This window comes from Lathamus discolor, chromosome 6 (genome assembly GCF_037157495.1).
Source record: "Lathamus discolor isolate bLatDis1 chromosome 6, bLatDis1.hap1, whole genome shotgun sequence".
NCBI lineage: Eukaryota > Metazoa > Chordata > Aves > Psittaciformes > Psittacidae > Lathamus > Lathamus discolor.
In genome coordinates, this window is record NC_088889.1 from 47,350,922 (window position 1) to 47,369,013 (window position 18,092).

Sequence of the window (18,092 nt, forward strand, 5' to 3'; positions counted from 1 at the left end):
TTTAAAAGGTTTTTTATTGTTATTTTTATGCATACATTGTAGTATCACTATAAGCAGAGTGCTTTCTATACATTGTAGTAGATTCTGAAAATCTTACCTTTGCTATGCACTGTATAAGAGCCTTAACATTTAATTTGGAGTTGGACCAATGGATCAAAATCCAATTATTTTCAAGACATCCAAGAACTGACTATTGTAGTAGGGGGTATAAATCACATGAATTCTATTCATGAAGTAATCAGGTCAAAAGGGAAAGAAAAAGTGTAAGGTGAAATAATCACAGAAGTAATCCAAGTTCAGAATTAGTTGCTTTGCCTGAGTAACTTCCAGCTATTAAATGAGCAGAAAGATTTCACAAAATGTCCTGTAACATTTACTAGCTAGCTATCCGAAGAAATATACTGTATCCAGATTTTATCATTTGTCTTAAAAAACAGTGTAAAAGTATAATATATAGTAAGGTGGTTAAAAAAATCTACGTAAAAGTAATAATTTCCTGTGAAATTGTAATGCCCATTGGCACTGGGTTTTCAGTGGTATTTTACATACTAAAAGTTCTTTAATAATAATAATGATTCCATTAAAATTTAGTAAGAGGTCTGCTGCTTAACTGTAGAGACCACTGCTTGTAGTTTTGTAGGGGCTGCTTATCTATGTAAGGAGACAATGTACTAGTGAGGTTCTTACAAGGAATTTTGGCTTAAGTGATCTTCATTTTATGACAAACGCTTGTAGAAAATAGATCTATGACCTTGAATTAGCATTCATTCTATGCATTTTAACTTGCCCAAGGCAAAATAGATGCAGGAATTCTTGCAGAACACCGTCTTCTGACTATTTTCTGACATGGTATACAAAAAAACACACTTAAAAAACCCCAAACAAACAAAAAAATCCCAGTATTTTTGTGAGGACTTTGTGTCTCAATCCCTACATTGTTTATGTTCTAAGTTAGAGATGTGTGACTTGCCAAAACCATGATAGTTTATTTGACTTAAAAGTGAAATACTTACAATCTGAGCTCCCAGTAACTAGCTTTTAATCTCTTAATATACACAAAAGCTATATTTGTAGTTTTATTAATAATCTTATGATAGTCCAAAAATATGTGAAGTGTTATGACCTTTATGCTTTCTAGAACTCCAGAGTTCATATTAACATCAATTGCACATTAATCATAAGATTGTCTATATTTTTCTATGTGCAGTTTATGCTCAACCCATCATCAGCAAAGCTAGGCCTGATCTGCTGAAAACTCACTTTATTCCAACACTGGAGAAATTGAAGAAGAAAGCTATAAAGATCGTGACAGAAGAGGAGCAACTGAGAGCAGATAGTAAAACTGACACCCAAGAAGCTGAGCTGCTCATTCTTGATGAGTTTGCTGTTCTTTGTAGAGACCTTTATGCCTTCTATCCAATGTTGATACGTTATGTAGACAACAACAGGTAAATAAAAAACAATAATTAGATTCATATTTATTAGTTAAGGTACTGGACTCCATGATCAGATAATCAGAAATGTATTTAATGTTATGCTGAGAATCAGATCCTAAGTATTTTAAGATTCTTAATTTATGGAATGATGTACCTTGAATACACAACCTTTTCTCAAATGCATTAGGCTTATTTAGTTGTATTGTAACTACACTATTATCATTAATAATGCTTATCCTGACTAGACTTGCTACATACGCTACTGCAGTTCAGTGGCATTACAAATGAATATGCCTTTCACAAACTAAAAGATGGCTAAAACCCTTAAAGGGTAAAAAACCATTTTGCCTCACTGAACCAATCTATTTGTAGATAATACCACAAAAATGTTAATCCTTTGTGTTGTTTTCTGAAGATGGAAAAAAAAGTGGGCAACATTATATTGCCTTTAGAATTACTAGAACTTTTTCTCATCAACTATTTACAGGATTATTCCGTGCCTACACTTTCGCTTTCTTTTGTCCCAGAACATGACCCCAAGATGCTCTTCTGAAGAGTATCAATAGTGTGTCAGTATCTACAATATCTTAATTATATCCTTAACAACATTGTTCTTTACGCAGTCGTTGTCCATGTACATTTTTTAGATGTTACTACATATTGGGCTAGTTAGAAGCATTTTCATTGCATGCATGATCATTTGTCATGTGAACCAATTTACTGAGAATTATTTGCTTTTTGTAGATGAACTCAAGGCTTTACTATTCCATACCCTGTTGGCACGGAAAAACTTCAAATTCTTTAAAACCACAGTTTTAACTGGGCTATGGAGAAATCCAACTGGAAAGATAGAGTTAATGCACATAAGTTATAACATAGTAATTCCTTTCATGTCTGCTGTCAGGTGCCCACATTATGCATGGTCATATTAATGCATTTTAGTTTGGACATCTTTAAGAGGGCTGCATCTGTTAGTCCATTTGCCCAAGTTTTCTGAGCATCCTTCTGCAGACAGACCCAGACAGAAATTGTATTAGGTCCTGGATTACAAAAATAAATCAACCAAGTGAAGCACTCATACGTTATAGCTTTACCCGCTCATTCATTTCCTTCACACCCTTACAGTGTTTGTTTTTAGATTGATGGTTGGAGGGAAGGGGATGGAGAAATAGTCAGGGAAGTATTTTTGCTTTTCAACCAGGTCTGTATTTTAGTCTGGTTCACATAATAGGCACAAAACTGTGTGTTGATAACATGGGAAGGAGGAGCATGAAATAGAGAAGAATTAGGAGTTTTGTTGGAGCCTAGTTAAACTGCCATGAAAAATGGTCTCTCTAACCATGGTCATGGAAAATTGAGGTGATTCTCATTCAATTCCAAGATTAACTACACAAATGTAACCTGATCTGTTAAATAGAGATTGTTATATTCGGTTGTCTTACTTTAAATTTCTCTTGTTTTTGTAATTAGAGCCAATTGGCTAAAGAAACCAGATGCAGATTCTGATGAACTCTTTCGAATGGTAGCTGAAGTTTTTATCCTGTGGTGTAAATCACATGTAAGGCAATATATACTTTTTATTCCGTTTAATTCTATTTTTCAATTTAAATGTGGTAACTGCAGGTGAATTAAACTTCTGGTGATTTCCCCCCCCATTTTTAGAATTTCAAAAGAGAAGAACAAAATTTTGTGATTCAGAATGAAATCAACAATTTATCGTTTTTAACAGGCGACACCAAGAGCAAGATGTCTAAAGTAAGTTAATAAAAATTTATGGATCAGTTAAGTCTTCAGCATGTGTTTAGTATGTTATAAAAAGGCTGTGAAAATCTAGTCAGATTGCAGGGTAGAATAAATTAAAAATAGTATTGTTTCTTGATGATAGACATGACGACTGTACAAACTGTAGGCTATCTACCTTAGAGTTACTTGTTAAATGTCTGCTACGTAGTCAAAGACAGAAGATAAAAATTGAAAAAAAGTAATGTATAAGAGATTATGGGTTGTAATATAGTGTTGATTTAAAAAAAGATAAAGGTAAACTCTTTTATAAAAGCTAGTGAAGAAAAATTGGTGGCCTAATCTTTTTCTTGTCAACATCAGTCAGTATTGTTCTGTCAACACTGACAGAGGAATGCTGTCTTTGCATATGCCTCTTTATTCATAAATATAGTGTGCCACACGTGCACTGTTTCTCTTGCTTCGTATTAATGACCACATTAATTTCCTTTTTGCTCATTTTCAAAATGACAAGGTGCTGACGTGATGTCTGGGAAGTACATTTGTTACCTGTATAATAGAGAAAATGCATGTTATCAAGGTAAAAAATGTCACTGACATTAGCTGAGGAAGACTGCCTTACTCAGCTAAAGCCAGATGAAGCCTAATTCCAAGTGTTGGTGAATATAGCAAAGAACCCTTTGTTTTATTCATATTTGTAATGTGTTTGGTGTAATCCTATTTTGAAAGTGTTCCAGGGAAGTGGTGGGGTTTACGCTTTTTGTATTTCACTGAGTTATGATTGTAACCTAGCTACTGTAAGTCCAGCTTTAGACAACAGAGTCACAGAAAATATGCTATTATATTTCTTAATTCTCTTAAAAAGCATTTGCTTAATTTCTGTTATTTTTTTTTTAGTTCTGAAATATGGTTAAGCCAAACCCTGATATTGGAAAGTTTACAAGCAAAAAATTAACAGATTTTCTGCTTATAATTAGTTCCTGGCTGGTACTGAACAGCAGTTCAGACTATATATAGAATTCCATATTTGAAGAAAAGGAAATTTTTAATGTGTTTTTTTTTTTGTTTTCAAGATGCACCTCCCTGAAATTGTGTGATAGAATTGAAATGTTTGCACAATCCTCATTAGTGAGATGCGTAGTGGGCACAGTCCAGGCTGTTTGCTGATCACTGGCACTATAACAGTCTATCACGTAGTTCTGTACTTTTATCATATGGCAATCGCTACACATACATTTAATTACATATACTTCAACTTTTATACATTAGAATTGGCCTGAGGAGGAAAAAGTTAGGTGTACTGTTTATTTCAAGCATGGTAGGTTAGAATCAGGTGATTCATCTTAATCAAAATTGTGTCTCACTGCAGTGTTGATAAAGGGATAATATGATGTAAACTGCTAGTGTCATAGTCAGTCTGGAATGACGGGAATGACGAAACAAGTCTTTACAAAATGAAGCATAGGTATCCTTCATACTGCTCCAATTATTATAACATCACAGGAATTTAACATCAAGAATCTATATGCCCCAACTTTGAAAGAGTTTGGGTTTGAGATTTCATTTTCAAACTCCTGTTGTGCATATTTAAATATAAAGATACATTTATAAAAGTATTCATAGTGTATTTGTATATAACATGGAAGTAGATGCATATGTAAATGTACTTTCCTTCATTTGGATATACATTACATAACATTATGTATAAAGTTTATATTTTTTATATGCATATAAATTTTGTAAGCTTATTAATAAAAACATCGTGTTTAAGGGCACTGTGCATGGTTATTGCTAATATAGGAAGAAATAAAAGTTTTTTTAATGTATTTTTCATGACTATTTTATTAATATATTACCATATCTGCAGGAGTGATTGCAAAACAGCTGATCATTTAGATAGGCATTTGTTTCATGATGAATTAAATTTCGTGATACAATACGTGAGGCATCTTTTAGAAGTTTTGTGTTGGTTTTCTGTATATGATTTCTACGCAGGAAATTGATGACATTTCATAATGTATAATGTAAATGCCCTAAACCTAGCACATTCATTAAAGCATATATTTAGATCTGAATAGTATTTTTAAAAGACTGCATGGTTTGGAATAAAAAAGGAATTTCCTATGTAACTGAATTTCAGTGTTTTTTACAAGGTTTGATATTTATATCTGCAGAGAATAATCAGTAGAGGGCATTATATCAGGGAATATTGTTTTTATAATTTCTTGCTTTAATATTAAGATTCAGCTCAGGAAGTACTATGCTAACAGAATAATTAGCACTTTTCTCTTTATCACCACTTCCTCTATACTAGCATTACTTTTTTTGGAAGTAATCATATCCAATATTTATCCAGCATGAGACTGTGTAGATAACTGTGAATATGAACATTGCCTATTAACAGTTGGCCCGAGGCAGAACAGTCTGAGGTCTCTTAAAGGGGTAAGGCCCCATCCTGATCTTGGGCTGCTTTAGACAACTGTCTGTCTTCCAACAGAGCGTTTTTCCTAAGATGCTAAGTACTCTGATAGCACAAGTATGTAAGGTGTGATATACCATGTTCTGTATCTTCACATGCCATATCCAGAAAAAAAAAAACGTGCAGAGGATGAAGGATTTTGTTATTTATCAGTAACTAACAGCAGTGGTAACAAACGATTCATCATTACATTCAGTAAATTGATAACTTACCCATTGTATTTGGATTATACAGTATTACCATTGTTAATATTTTCTCAAATAAATGTATTAACAGCTGAGCAAGTTTTTAATTTTTCTTTTCTGAAAAAATGGCAGCAGATTGCTCGGAGGGGAATGGTAAGTTAGAGAACTGAGAGAGACTGGTAACAGTTTGCACTGAAATAACAGATTTGTAATAGGAGTGTTGAAATGGAGAATTTAAACGTATTCAACTCCACTAATCTGTTATTTGTGAACTTTTCATAGGTTTGTTGGTAAAATAGTATTTTTATCAAGATTCAATGTTGTCTTATTGTAGTTTACAGTTAAGTGATATAAAAGACTAAGCGCGTACATTCACATGTACATAATAAATGTCTAATACGTATGTGGGCAATTTTTCCTGAGTAACTTTTGCATCTAAAAGAATGTGTGGCTGGATATATAACTCAGTTGCTAAAAATTTGCATAGCCTACTGAAGCTTATTTGACTGGCTCTCATTCTTAGTTTTTTTCTTAATCTGTTTTTTAAAAGCATTTGGATAGACCTATTATAGAAGTTTGAGGCAGACATAAGATCCAAGTTGTATTACAAAACTACATTGTGGCATGTGCCCATTTGCAATATGTAATACATATTATTTGCAAATATATGATAATTAGAGCATTTCATGTTAGTATTTTCTGCAAGAGTTTTAGATCTCTTCGTTGAGACTATTTCTATGGCATACAATATGTTTCCTTTAGATACACTATTGTAAATCATGAGTGGCTTACTTTTATGGCCATCACAGTAAATGAAATATATTAACGTATCGTCTTTACTTATCTTTGGTGCATATAAGCTGAGCCATGTCTGTGCAGCATTTGCATATTTCACTCAATTGAAATTTTTAATTAAAATTTGTTATTTGTCTGAATAAGGTATTGAAGATTCTAAGATGCTAAACACTTAATTTGATGATTAGTCTTTCAGTGTTTCTTGTAGCTGGTTTTCTTCACTATGTGATATAAATATAGTAGAATATAAAAAGATATTTTAATAATATCTTGGCTTCAACATTTTGAGGCTAATTCGAGCATAAAAAGAAAACAAAGTTACTGTTAGACCTATCAGAGAAGTGGAGGTTCTTGCGTTTCTGTTTTTTTGGTGGGTTTCGGTGGGTTTTTTTTCTAATGTTTATTTTTAACCAACAGTTTTCTATTGTATTTTCCCATGCCTGGTCAAGGATTCCTACAAGTAGCAGTTTATCTTCTTAAGATTGCCTGACACAATGATAATATTGACTATGGAATGCATGTTTATTTAAGTGTATTTGTGGTATTAACATCATAAACAGGAATAAAAACTGTGTAGGTATAAGAGTAAGTTACAGTTGAGTATATAGTGGTCTCAGAACAGGTACTGCTGAGAGATAGGAGCTTAAGTTTTCTCTCAGGCTGTCTTCAAAATAGTAATGAGCTATGCAATGGGAAAATACTTCCATAAATGAAATGCATCTTCACAGTGATAGTTTGTTTTCCATTTCTAAACATAATTTTTCGCAACCATATTTTGGTGGGGAAAAGAGGTAGAAATAGCTATTTTTCTTGAAAATGTGAATACTTTTATTATTGGACTATCCAGAGTTCCAGACACCTTTCTCTTTTTAATGATCTTGGGAAAAAATGCAGTAATTAATCATATTGATGTGCTTACTTATTAGATGTACTTCCTTGTGAGCTGAAGCAACAAATAGTAGTGCTGAATAGCAATAGATAAATTCATAAGTTCAATCATTTAATAAGGATTAAGCTGAATAATTTTTTTCACGAAGATCTCATTTGATTATACATTTACAGGCTATTATTATAGCTAAAACTTATAATGTTTTAATTATCGTAGTAAAGCTGAGTCAGTTTATTACTAACTTGTAAAATTTTCATCTTTTCATCTCTTTTACTTATGATTTTTTCCCTTTATTTTTCTTTCATACAGGCCATGCAAGTAAAGGTACAGGTCAAAGTGCATGATGTGTCTTTGTTTTAGATTTAGAGATGATCAGGCTCCAAGCATTCTTTCCATTGATCATAGCAGTGGCGTCACAAAGTGAAAGCCCAGGTTCCACCTCCTATAAATTTTCTGCAAGTTAAAGGGGCAGTATTTGACCAGAGCAGATGAAATTCCCTTTTGCACTCTCACATGTTGCTTAACGTGCAAATGTTGTAAAGTTGCCTTTTATAATTATTTTAGGTGCATATTCTGCCTCTGCTGTCTTTCTGCATTCTGATTTTTTTTGCTAATATATTAAAGCAGTTGTAAAAGCAGTACCTAAGTAGAGTCATCAGAAATGTGTATTTGGCTTCTGATATTCATGAAAAGTATGTGAGAGAAATGCATTAAAACCTGCACTCTGTCAGTAAATGAATAAAGATTTTATTAGAACCAATAAGTTTAAATAAGATACGGAGTTCAAATCCCACCTTTTTACAAAATTAAAATAGTCTTTACTAAAGATGCAAGGTGTGACAAAGCCTTTGAACAATTCTTGTTTCTTTAATGTTTCTTTTATTCAAAGCTTGCTTTGTCCCCAGTGAACCACAGTTCACCTTCGTTTGTATCATTCATATTATCTTCTTTTAATATGAACTTCTGATATAGATGAGTACTTTGCAACCTATGGTATGTTCTTCACTGGTGAAGCAAAATGGAGTGTAAAATCCTTTCATCTTTCCCTTCACCCTGTGTGTGGAGCAGCTCCCAAGGTGCTGTGAAGAATTTTTAATGAATTACATTGGAGGAATAAGTTAAAAAGTGAGCAGTTGTATTAATCTAATAGATCTGATTTCATACTTTGCTATTGTCAAATTTTCCCAGTTATATAGAGTAGGATTTAACAAATGCCGTCTGGATAATCTCAGAGAATTGAAGGTTTAAGGAGGGCTTGGAGTACTAGAAATACTAATTCCATCATATTAACTAGTTTTAGCTGATTTATTTTTTTAATAAAGACTTTGTTTATGATTGTATTTTTATTTATTACAAATCTACTGGAGATTCTGTAATTATTTTTCTGTATAAGTTTAAGAAATGTCCGTTTGTGTATTTAGATCCTCAAACAAGTAAGATCATTATGTGCTGTTAGACAACCAGATTATCTCATTCTTCCTGTTGAGGTCCTTTTAGCACAGTTAATTATTTAGGCAAAATCTATCCACTTTAATGAAATCAAGTTATTGCATTTACTCCTATAGTTGCTTATTAGAACTGCAAGGGACATAATTTGGTTGCCATTTAGGCTTCTGTCTGTGACTCTACTTATATATTTATCAGCAGGACTTGTGAATTCACAGGTAGAAGAATTTGATGGCAAAGGCAGAATGGTTCTTTTAGATTTTAAAACTATTCAGGTTTTAAGGTTTACCTATCCTGTTCATACCTTGTTATTAATCTCAAATTAAAATAAAATTGGATGTGTAAAATGTCCTCAAGCCTAAAACCATGAAGATGCAGAAAAAAGTAAACAGTATCTCTCCTTTTTTCTTTTTTTCTTTTTTTTTTTTTTTTTTTAATATATCAATTATATATTTGGTCTTCCTTATTTAAGATGCACAGTGACGCCACTGGAATACAGTGATACATTGTGGGATTTGTTTGTCTGTTGTCAATGTAGAGTACAAATAATATCATTATTATAGTCATTACATCACTGCTACTTCTAAGGCACTTCCAAAAGCAAAGCTTTGAGGAGTACCCTCTTGCAATTGTTAGTTCCTTAGGAAAGGAAGCCACATCCATTGTGTGTTCCCTCTGACCTGCAAAATGCTCAACACCAGCTACATTCGCAGAGCTTCACCATCTAGAAAACTGAATTTGCCAAAATTTACCACTGAGTACAATACATATTGCTGCCTTTTTTTCTTCCAGTGATTACTGTGATAATCGTGTGGTAGTAATTGGTAAATAATGAATTGCAGTGGATTCTGCTGTATCCATATGTCAAACTACACAATGTATTATAAAAGCAGTAGTCAGTAAAACCTTATTGACAGAGGGAAAAGGATGTGGAGGGTTAAATGCAAGCATTTGCTGTTTTGTAGTGTTGTATAAGTCTGGAGGCCTAGTCCTGAAATCTTATCTTAGGCAAAACTCTTCTTGAGTGTAGTAGGAGTTTAATCTAGATACAGAATTCAGAACTGGGCTACTTTTATGTTGTTGTTATTTTTCATATGTTCATTAAATGTATGGGTCTATTCTAAAGGTTTTGATCTGCTGTCTCATAAATGAAAAAGTGTGTGAAATATTGTTATACAGTGTCTCTTGTAAGATGATAGGGCAGATGTTATTCTGTTGTGCTGTTTACTTCTCTGTCTCGTTTTCCTTTTCCTATTTCTTATGATCTCCAAAGATGCAAAAGACTTAATTTTTCATCCCAGACTTGATTATATTAACCAAAGCTAATGGGCAAGGCTTTTCCCAAAGGCACTAATTCATTAAATGCAATAAGATTGGCATTTTATTGCATTGAATAAGTCTTTTAGATGCTGGTATTTTTCAGTTGAGATAAATCAGACAATATTCATTCATTCAAACCCTGGATAACTATGTAAGTTTCTAATAAAAATTAAACATCCTGAATTTTGCTCTGCAACATGGAGAACTAATAGTGTCCCCTGAGACTGACTCAGCTTTTAACTTCAGGGTTGTTTCTGATTTGAGAGGCAACATCCAGAAAACATAGATTCATATGTCTGAATGCACACTCAAGGATGGTACCGCTATTAAAATATTAGTTGTTACAATTTCTGCACTGGCACACACCAAAAGTATTCCTTTACATTTCCTGCATAAGACTGTACACCCTTCCTCTAATGCAGCATTTTTCATCAGTTGTACATGAACATAGTTTCCTTGGACCATTAGGGGAAGAGCATGTTAGAAAAGTTTAAGAATTGCAGTCATTTACTTTTCTATTTTTTTAATTGTAGTCTGGAGGACAAGATCAAGAGAGAAAGAAATCAAAACGCAGAGGGGATTTGTACTCCATACAAACATCCTTGATTGTAGCTGCACTTAAAAAGATGCTTCCCATTGGTTTGAACATGTGTACTCCTGGAGATCAAGAACTCATCTCTTTGGCTAAGACTAGATACAGTCATGTAAGTGTATACTTTCTTGAAGTTTTTAATGCAAAATAAGCAGTACTTTATAAACTGAACTTTGAGGCAGAGATATCTAAGTAGTCAATATAACTGAACGTATCAATGTGCTGTAAGCAATTACAGCTGCTAATTGCGCTTTCACAGGAAAAAGTGCAGACAGCTGTCATCATTTCCATGTCATTTTCCATTTGTATATAATGTACATTTTTACATGTGCAATTTCATTTGGATCAAATACTGAAATAGCATTAGTTAGCTTTAATTCTCTCTTCAAAGTTTAATCCTTGTTTAGTGGTCAAAATTAAAAAAGGCCTTTGTCCCACACTCTTCTGTTAACCTTTAGTGCACTTGGAAAAGAAGAGAGTTTGAGGTTCAGTGTGAAAATGAGAGCTGCTCTAGGTTGTATGTGGTCTTATAAGTCATAATCTGAATTCAGAAATATTTTACTTTTCTACAGAGGGACACTGATGATGAAGTCAAAGAACATTTACGTAACAACTTACATTTGCAGGAAAAGGTAATGTAAAAAAAATCTGTCTTGAAGATGCTGGTGTATACTTTTAGAACACAGAAGTCACAATTGTTTTGTTTATCATGAAATGTAAAAGTAATTTTTAAAAAGAATTGCCCTTTCCCCCCCATTTTTTTCTGTAAGTATAATAGGTTTATTTGTAGCTTTGGGTGCTATTTTCAAATTTCAGGAATTCTTGTAGGGTGGAACAAGCATAAAAAATTGAGATATTGATAGTTTTAAAGCTATAATTACTTAGAATCAACTTGATCTGAGAAGAAAATAAAATTAAAACTACAGTGTTTCAGCTTCTCTTCTTGAACTTAACTTTCAGTAATGCTTAAATACTATTTCTAAGAATAGGTACATTTTAAAGTAACTATGATAAGAAACACTTGTGTCATCTTCAGATTTTTTTTCAAGATCATTTATGTTCCTACTATTTATATGCTGAATACACTGTCAAAGGTGATATCCAAATGGAGTCCTCAGCATTCTGTAAATAGTAAATAATTTAGAGCATTGCCTACAGTCTTTGAACATAATATGAGTAACTCATCTGTCATGGGAGATGACTGTCTGGTTGCTGTAAGTCTGTACTTACATAAATTTAAATTGGACACAGTAAGTAATTCTACTGTGTTTTTTCTATTTGTGTCTTGCAAAAAAACCTAAACCTTTGGCTGTAACTTCACCTACTGAAATTCCAGTTGTCTTTTGTAGATTCCATCAAACAGCTTTCCACCTGTTAGTACAGAAGTTCAGCAAGGAGTTAAATTCAATCCCAGTACTAAATTAGAGTCTAATGCCATTTTCCTGAGCAGCTAGCTGATATTAATTTTGACTAAAGGGGAACACATGAAGTGGGAGTATCTGCAGCATTCTTTATTATACTATGAGAATAACAGTGGTGGTGGTCAAATGCAGTATATTCATTCAGCAGCTTATGTACAAAATATGTTGATTTTTTAGTCTGATGATCCAGCTGTGAAATGGCAGTTAAATTTATACAAAGACATTCTGAAGAGTGATGAACCTACTGACCCTGAGAGAAATGTGGAACGTGTGCAGAGGATATCTGCTGCTTTGTATCACCTGGAACAGGTAAAAAGTCAAATGTCTGTACTGTGTTGGTTTTAAAGTAACTTTTTTTTTTTTTTTTTTTTTACCTTCTAGAGATTATTTTGACTTCAGTGAGTATCATTATTAAAGTTTCCAGATAAAAATTATTTTTATGCATGCATGCAGACTTGCACACACACATACAGATGCATATATGCAGTTTTTAACATAATCTGTTGTGCTTCAATTTAGCTTCAGGGAAAATTCAGTATATATTTGCCTCTGACTTTGTGAACAGCCATAAAAAGCATAGTATACAAATCATCACCATTCAGTAGCTGAAAACTCTGTAATTTTAGGAAAATATGTTTGCAAGTGTACTTTCTGTTTCTGGGTTTAGCCTGTCTCCTGCATCTGCACTTGACGATGCTGTAGCAGCTTTTGAATAGGTTGCCTGTCTATTGAAATGATGCAGTTTAATTACGAAAAGGTATTTGTACTCTTCCAAAATAAAGTTAACCCACCTCATTCACAAGTGCTATGGCATAGAAATTCACTCATATAAAAAATTGAATATGCATAGTTAGAAACAGACAAAATAACCATTCTGGAGCTTTACCAAGGAGTCCCACATGAGATACTCTGACATCTTGAGCTTTTATGTATAAACTGAGAGGTACTGTACATAAGGCCTCCAGTATTTTTTCTTACACATGAACACTATTTTTTCAGATGATGGGGAGCGTTTGTAACATTTTCTAATTTGCTAACTACATTAACCACTAGTTAACAGAAAATTTTGAATAAATGTTGAAGAGTTTCCACTATATGTGCTAGAATATATTTTTCCATAGGTTGAACAACCACTGAGATCAAAGAAAGCTGTTTGGCACAAACTCCTGTCAAAGCAACGCAAAAGGGCTGTTGTTGCATGTTTCCGAATGGCACCATTATACAACCTGCCAAGGTAAATAGCATAAAGGTGGTTTTGGTTTGGTGTTTTTTTTGTAACTTCTTTACATTTCTGAGTGCAAATATTACTTGTGTTTCTTGTGTGTATACATGCAAGTTTGTTGACTGTGATTTTGTTTAACAGACTAAAGAGTTGGCTGTCAGCTAATTCCTTGCAGTAACAAAATACTTGTCTCCTAACAAATAACCAGATGGGGAAAAGACCATAGGAATTACATTGCTTCAAAACCAAAATGCTTCATTTTTGTCAGCTGTTACTCTGTATAGTTCCCCAAGTTATCTGTGTAAATTGTTAAGACGTTGCTGTTACTGTCCCCTTTTTACTCTGCTTGCTGGTTTTACTCGTTATTTTCCTGTGTTTGTATTATTTTTTCTTTTTTAAACTTCATATGGCTATTCCTCTCCTATGGCATGAATGCTTCATTGTCTGAGACAATTTTTAGCTACTGCTACTGAATGTTACATGCATTAGAGTGGCTAGTGGTGCAGAGCAGTGCAGAATGATATTTTGTACTTGTGTTTTGCTCTACTTCTTACTGCAGTTGCATGTAAATACCACAAAGTCTGAGATAAAGTGCATCCTGTGCTTGGTTCTGTCTCCTGCTCTAAACAGAGTATTAAGACCATGAGGCATTGGGGTCATTACCTTGTTCTTTCTCAACAACTCTGCTTTTTATTCAGACACGCCCTAAGTACATCTTTTAAGTCTGCTTCTCACCTTCTGCATTTTTTCCACCTTTCATGTTTAATATATTTGTTCAAAGATTGTTTGTAAAGTATTTAACCGAAGAACTGCATTGCATTTTTAAATGCCAGTCTACATGCTTCACGTTGGCTTAAGGTCTCTAACTGTGCCACTAACATACAGGAAGAATATTAGGTTTGCACAAGACAAAAAAACAGTTTTAGAAACTGTTTTAGCCAATTAACTGTGGCGTTGCAGGCAAGACTTAGAATTGTAAAATCAAAGTGGTCTGGGTCAGAAGGAACTTTTAAAGGTCATTTAGTCCAACCCCCCAGCAATGAGCAGAAACTTCTAGGTATATCACTCAGTTGATAGGTGCAGAGCAAAGTTTTAAAATTCACTAGTTTATAGACACACATTTTCTTCTAGATTAATCATAGGGTTCTGACAGGAAAATAAGGCTGTCACTATTATGCACCTCTGTCTCCATCATTTAAATTGATTGTGGTGTTAAGACATCTCTGAACCCTAGAGAGATGATTTCAAGTGGGGTATGATTAATTCTAGGAGCTATATAAATCCCTTTGAACCAGAGTTTAATTTTTCCTCGTTTTAGTTGCAGCTTTCTATTGGAAATTTGAAGATTTCTGGAGATTTAGTTGGCTCTCAGTATAATTTAATGTTGATTTCATACTTTAATTTTCTTCAAAATTTATCCTTATATGTACCATATTTTAGTAATTCCATGATGATACTTCAGAAATTAAAATGTTTATTGATGTACAGGTCTTTGTTAAATGGTAGAATATTTATGCTAGAAGTGAAAGTAATTTTTCTCAGTACTTCCTTTTCTAGAAGTGCCTGAAGATACAAATTAAACAATTATATTTAAAAAGATTTTTATTTTTCAAGAAAACAAAAATCAGTTAAGTTAGGAAATACTAGTGTTCTGTGTTTAATTGATGTTCGTGGCTTTCAAAAAGTGTCTTATGTGATGTTTTCTCTGAGATGGATGTATGTATGTATGTTTGATGTTTTAAGGAAACTAATTTGTAAATATTTGTCTTACTGTCTGTCTTCTGTATATGCACATAGATACAGCAAAGTTGTACATGGCAATTTTTCATACAGTTTACAAATTATATTCTTTCTGACTGTTGAATTTAACTTGTGCCTTTCTTCAATGAAAACCTATATGCTTTTCTTCAGACACAAAATTAGCAATTTCTTCCTGAGCACCTTTCAACGTGTTTGGCTGGAAAAAGTACATGAAAAAACTCAGTATGACAGGCTTATACTCAATTTAATGGTAATGTAACTTGTGGAGAGCCTCTTGCTTATGCACACACTTATTCCTTCCCAGCCATGATTTGATGTTATCATAAAACATGAATTTGTACAATTTTCAGAAGGGATTCTGATTGGTCAGTTTTTGGAATTTGATAATAATAATAAAATGCCACCAGTAAAAATAAAATGCAGGAGAGCACAGAAGGTTGGCTCAGTAGCTGTTCCATTATAAAATAGTATTTCATGTGCACAGTGTCAGTTCAGACAATTTATATAGCTTTTCTTTGTGGTGCAGGATAAAAGTAAATGAAAAGGCAGCGTGAAACAACATTTGTAACTTCATGTAGTGTGCCTCAAAACAGAATTGTCCCCAAAATGTAACATAAGGATGGAATGGTTTGGCCATTAATATATGTAGCCTTATTGCCAGGAGCTGTATTTTCTGTGGATGTTAGTTAAATGGGTACTGTGTAGTAGTAATTAATATGCCTAGGAGATTTCTAAAATTGGTAATTTTCTAGAGCAGGTTTTGTGTATTTCTAATCAGCATCTTTGAGGACATATTAATACTGCCTTTATTTGGAACTGAAAGGAAAGGAGCTGAGGTTAGTCTTCTCTATGTGGAAGAAAGCAATGATTGTCTGCAGATAACATGCTGGAAAGCACTCGATACTTATTTTGTTGTTTGGGGCCAACTTCTGCTGTCTCAGTGTCATAAATCTAGTAAACAAGATTTACATCTCCTAGGTGTAAACCCCATCCATCTTTAAATCAGTCTGTTCACGTGTGTAATTTTTCCCATGCTTGCTAAGGTTCCAGTCCTGCAGTTTCATATATAATGTATGTTAGCACTCCCAAAGCTTTAAAACCGAAAAGTAACATATGCACACACGTATAGAAAAACAGTAAGAATATTCAAAGGTACGTGCTGGTTTGTCACTGAATGTTAGTTACGTTTTGCATTTTGTTTCACTGACCAATCAGAGGATCAGAATTGTACAAATATGTATCCTTACTAATCATTAACCACCTGAGCTGTTATACTATGTTCTGTTACCCCTCTTGATCTCACTTTCACAACCCCCCCAGGCACCGTTCTATTAACCTCTTCCTCCATGGCTATCAGAACTATTGGATAGAAACAGAGGAATATTCATTTGAGGAGAAACTAGTTCAGGATTTGGCTGTAAGTACTGACATAATTGGGCATATTTTTCAGTGCCCACTTTAGTGTATATTTCATGTTTCTGTTATAACCTATATTTAATTTTTGTGTACTGTATGCATAAAAATTAAAAAATATTATTCCTTATGCTTCATGGCGTAAGGTAATTTTCTGCTGTGGTCAAAAAGGCATTCATCCTGTGATGCACACTGCATTAAGGTGGTTTATGCCTTCAGATGAACTATGTGATACTCATTATTGGGAAGAGAAATGGATTAGATGAACAGCCAGACTATTTTTGTCATTATGGTAATTCCTATGTTCCTATATTTTATTTACTGTTTTTTTAAGCTTGACGCAGTTAATCCTTTTCCCCTTTCTAAATTTTCTGTTGATGCATAATATTTAATTTTAACATTTTCAGCTTTGATCCAAATTAATTTTGCTTTTTCCTTTTTGATACATCATAAGGAGAAGTAAACATATGCAGCCATATTCAGCAAAAATTAATTTACCTGTGTACTTGATAAAAGTGAGCAGTAAATTTCAGCATTTTGTTACTGAATATTGATTCAGAAAGCCTACTACTTTTTTTCTCTTCCCCCTCTGTAGTTAGTTTGTCTAAAATGCTTCCAAAGGGCCTCTAGTATCTAAATGCCATGAAAACGAATATATAGCTTCATGGATCATATGAAGACATACCAGCAGATGCTTCGGCATTAGCAAAACCAGTCATGTTGTGTTTATAAAGACCCATTGGTATAGAAGGTTGTATGATATTTAAAAAATCAAAGCTAATATTCTTCTTATAGTCATGCAGTCATATTCTTTGTTGGGGTTTTTTTTCTAAAGGAAGAAATGAAGCCACTAATCAAAACAGTGATTGCAATTGTTTCAGATTTACTAAAGCAGTAAATTGAACTCCTGTAACCACAATTATTACTATAATTGCAATAATTCTACAATAACTACAAACCTTGCAAAGGGGTGATTACACAAGTAAGGTAAAGGTTATATGCTGCTCTTCTGCCTGGCTCTTTTGTATATCAGACTGCCAAAAAATGTTCAAAATTGACAATAAAAGCAGTCATTACATTTGTTGAATCAAGGTTACCTAAATATGATGTATGTAAGTATTGTGGCAAAGAGTAGTCTGAATAGGATGTATCTGATGATATTATTATAACAGTTCCATTTACCAATAATACTTCTGCTAAATAATTGAGCTGGGATTTTCTTTCGAGTCTGGTCCAGTGGAAACATAATTTCTGCTGAATAAGGCTTCCCTAAGATTTTCACTGTCTCATTTTCAATACCTTGCAAATGAGAAACTTATAAAGTTAGTATCAATTATGAATAGCAATCAGATATTCTTAACTCCTCCTGAGACATACAGGCAAGTAATATTTC

General features: G+C 33.3%; 1 protein-coding gene across 1 annotated transcript in view; it reads left to right on the plus strand.

The window, feature by feature from the left end:
• Positions 1 to 18,092, plus strand: part of RYR3 (ryanodine receptor 3) — a 184,503-nt gene that overhangs the window by 135,784 nt on the left and 30,627 nt on the right. The window contains exons 69-78 of the mRNA XM_065685792.1: positions 1,208 to 1,448; positions 2,907 to 2,994; positions 3,099 to 3,191; positions 5,973 to 5,993; positions 7,834 to 7,848; positions 10,824 to 10,994; positions 11,455 to 11,514; positions 12,481 to 12,612; positions 13,425 to 13,537; positions 16,607 to 16,703. Of these exons, the coding sequence (XP_065541864.1) occupies positions 1,208 to 1,448; positions 2,907 to 2,994; positions 3,099 to 3,191; positions 5,973 to 5,993; positions 7,834 to 7,848; positions 10,824 to 10,994; positions 11,455 to 11,514; positions 12,481 to 12,612; positions 13,425 to 13,537; positions 16,607 to 16,703 (1,031 nt within the window). The remainder of the gene's footprint in view (positions 1 to 1,207; positions 1,449 to 2,906; positions 2,995 to 3,098; positions 3,192 to 5,972; positions 5,994 to 7,833; positions 7,849 to 10,823; positions 10,995 to 11,454; positions 11,515 to 12,480; positions 12,613 to 13,424; positions 13,538 to 16,606; positions 16,704 to 18,092) is intronic.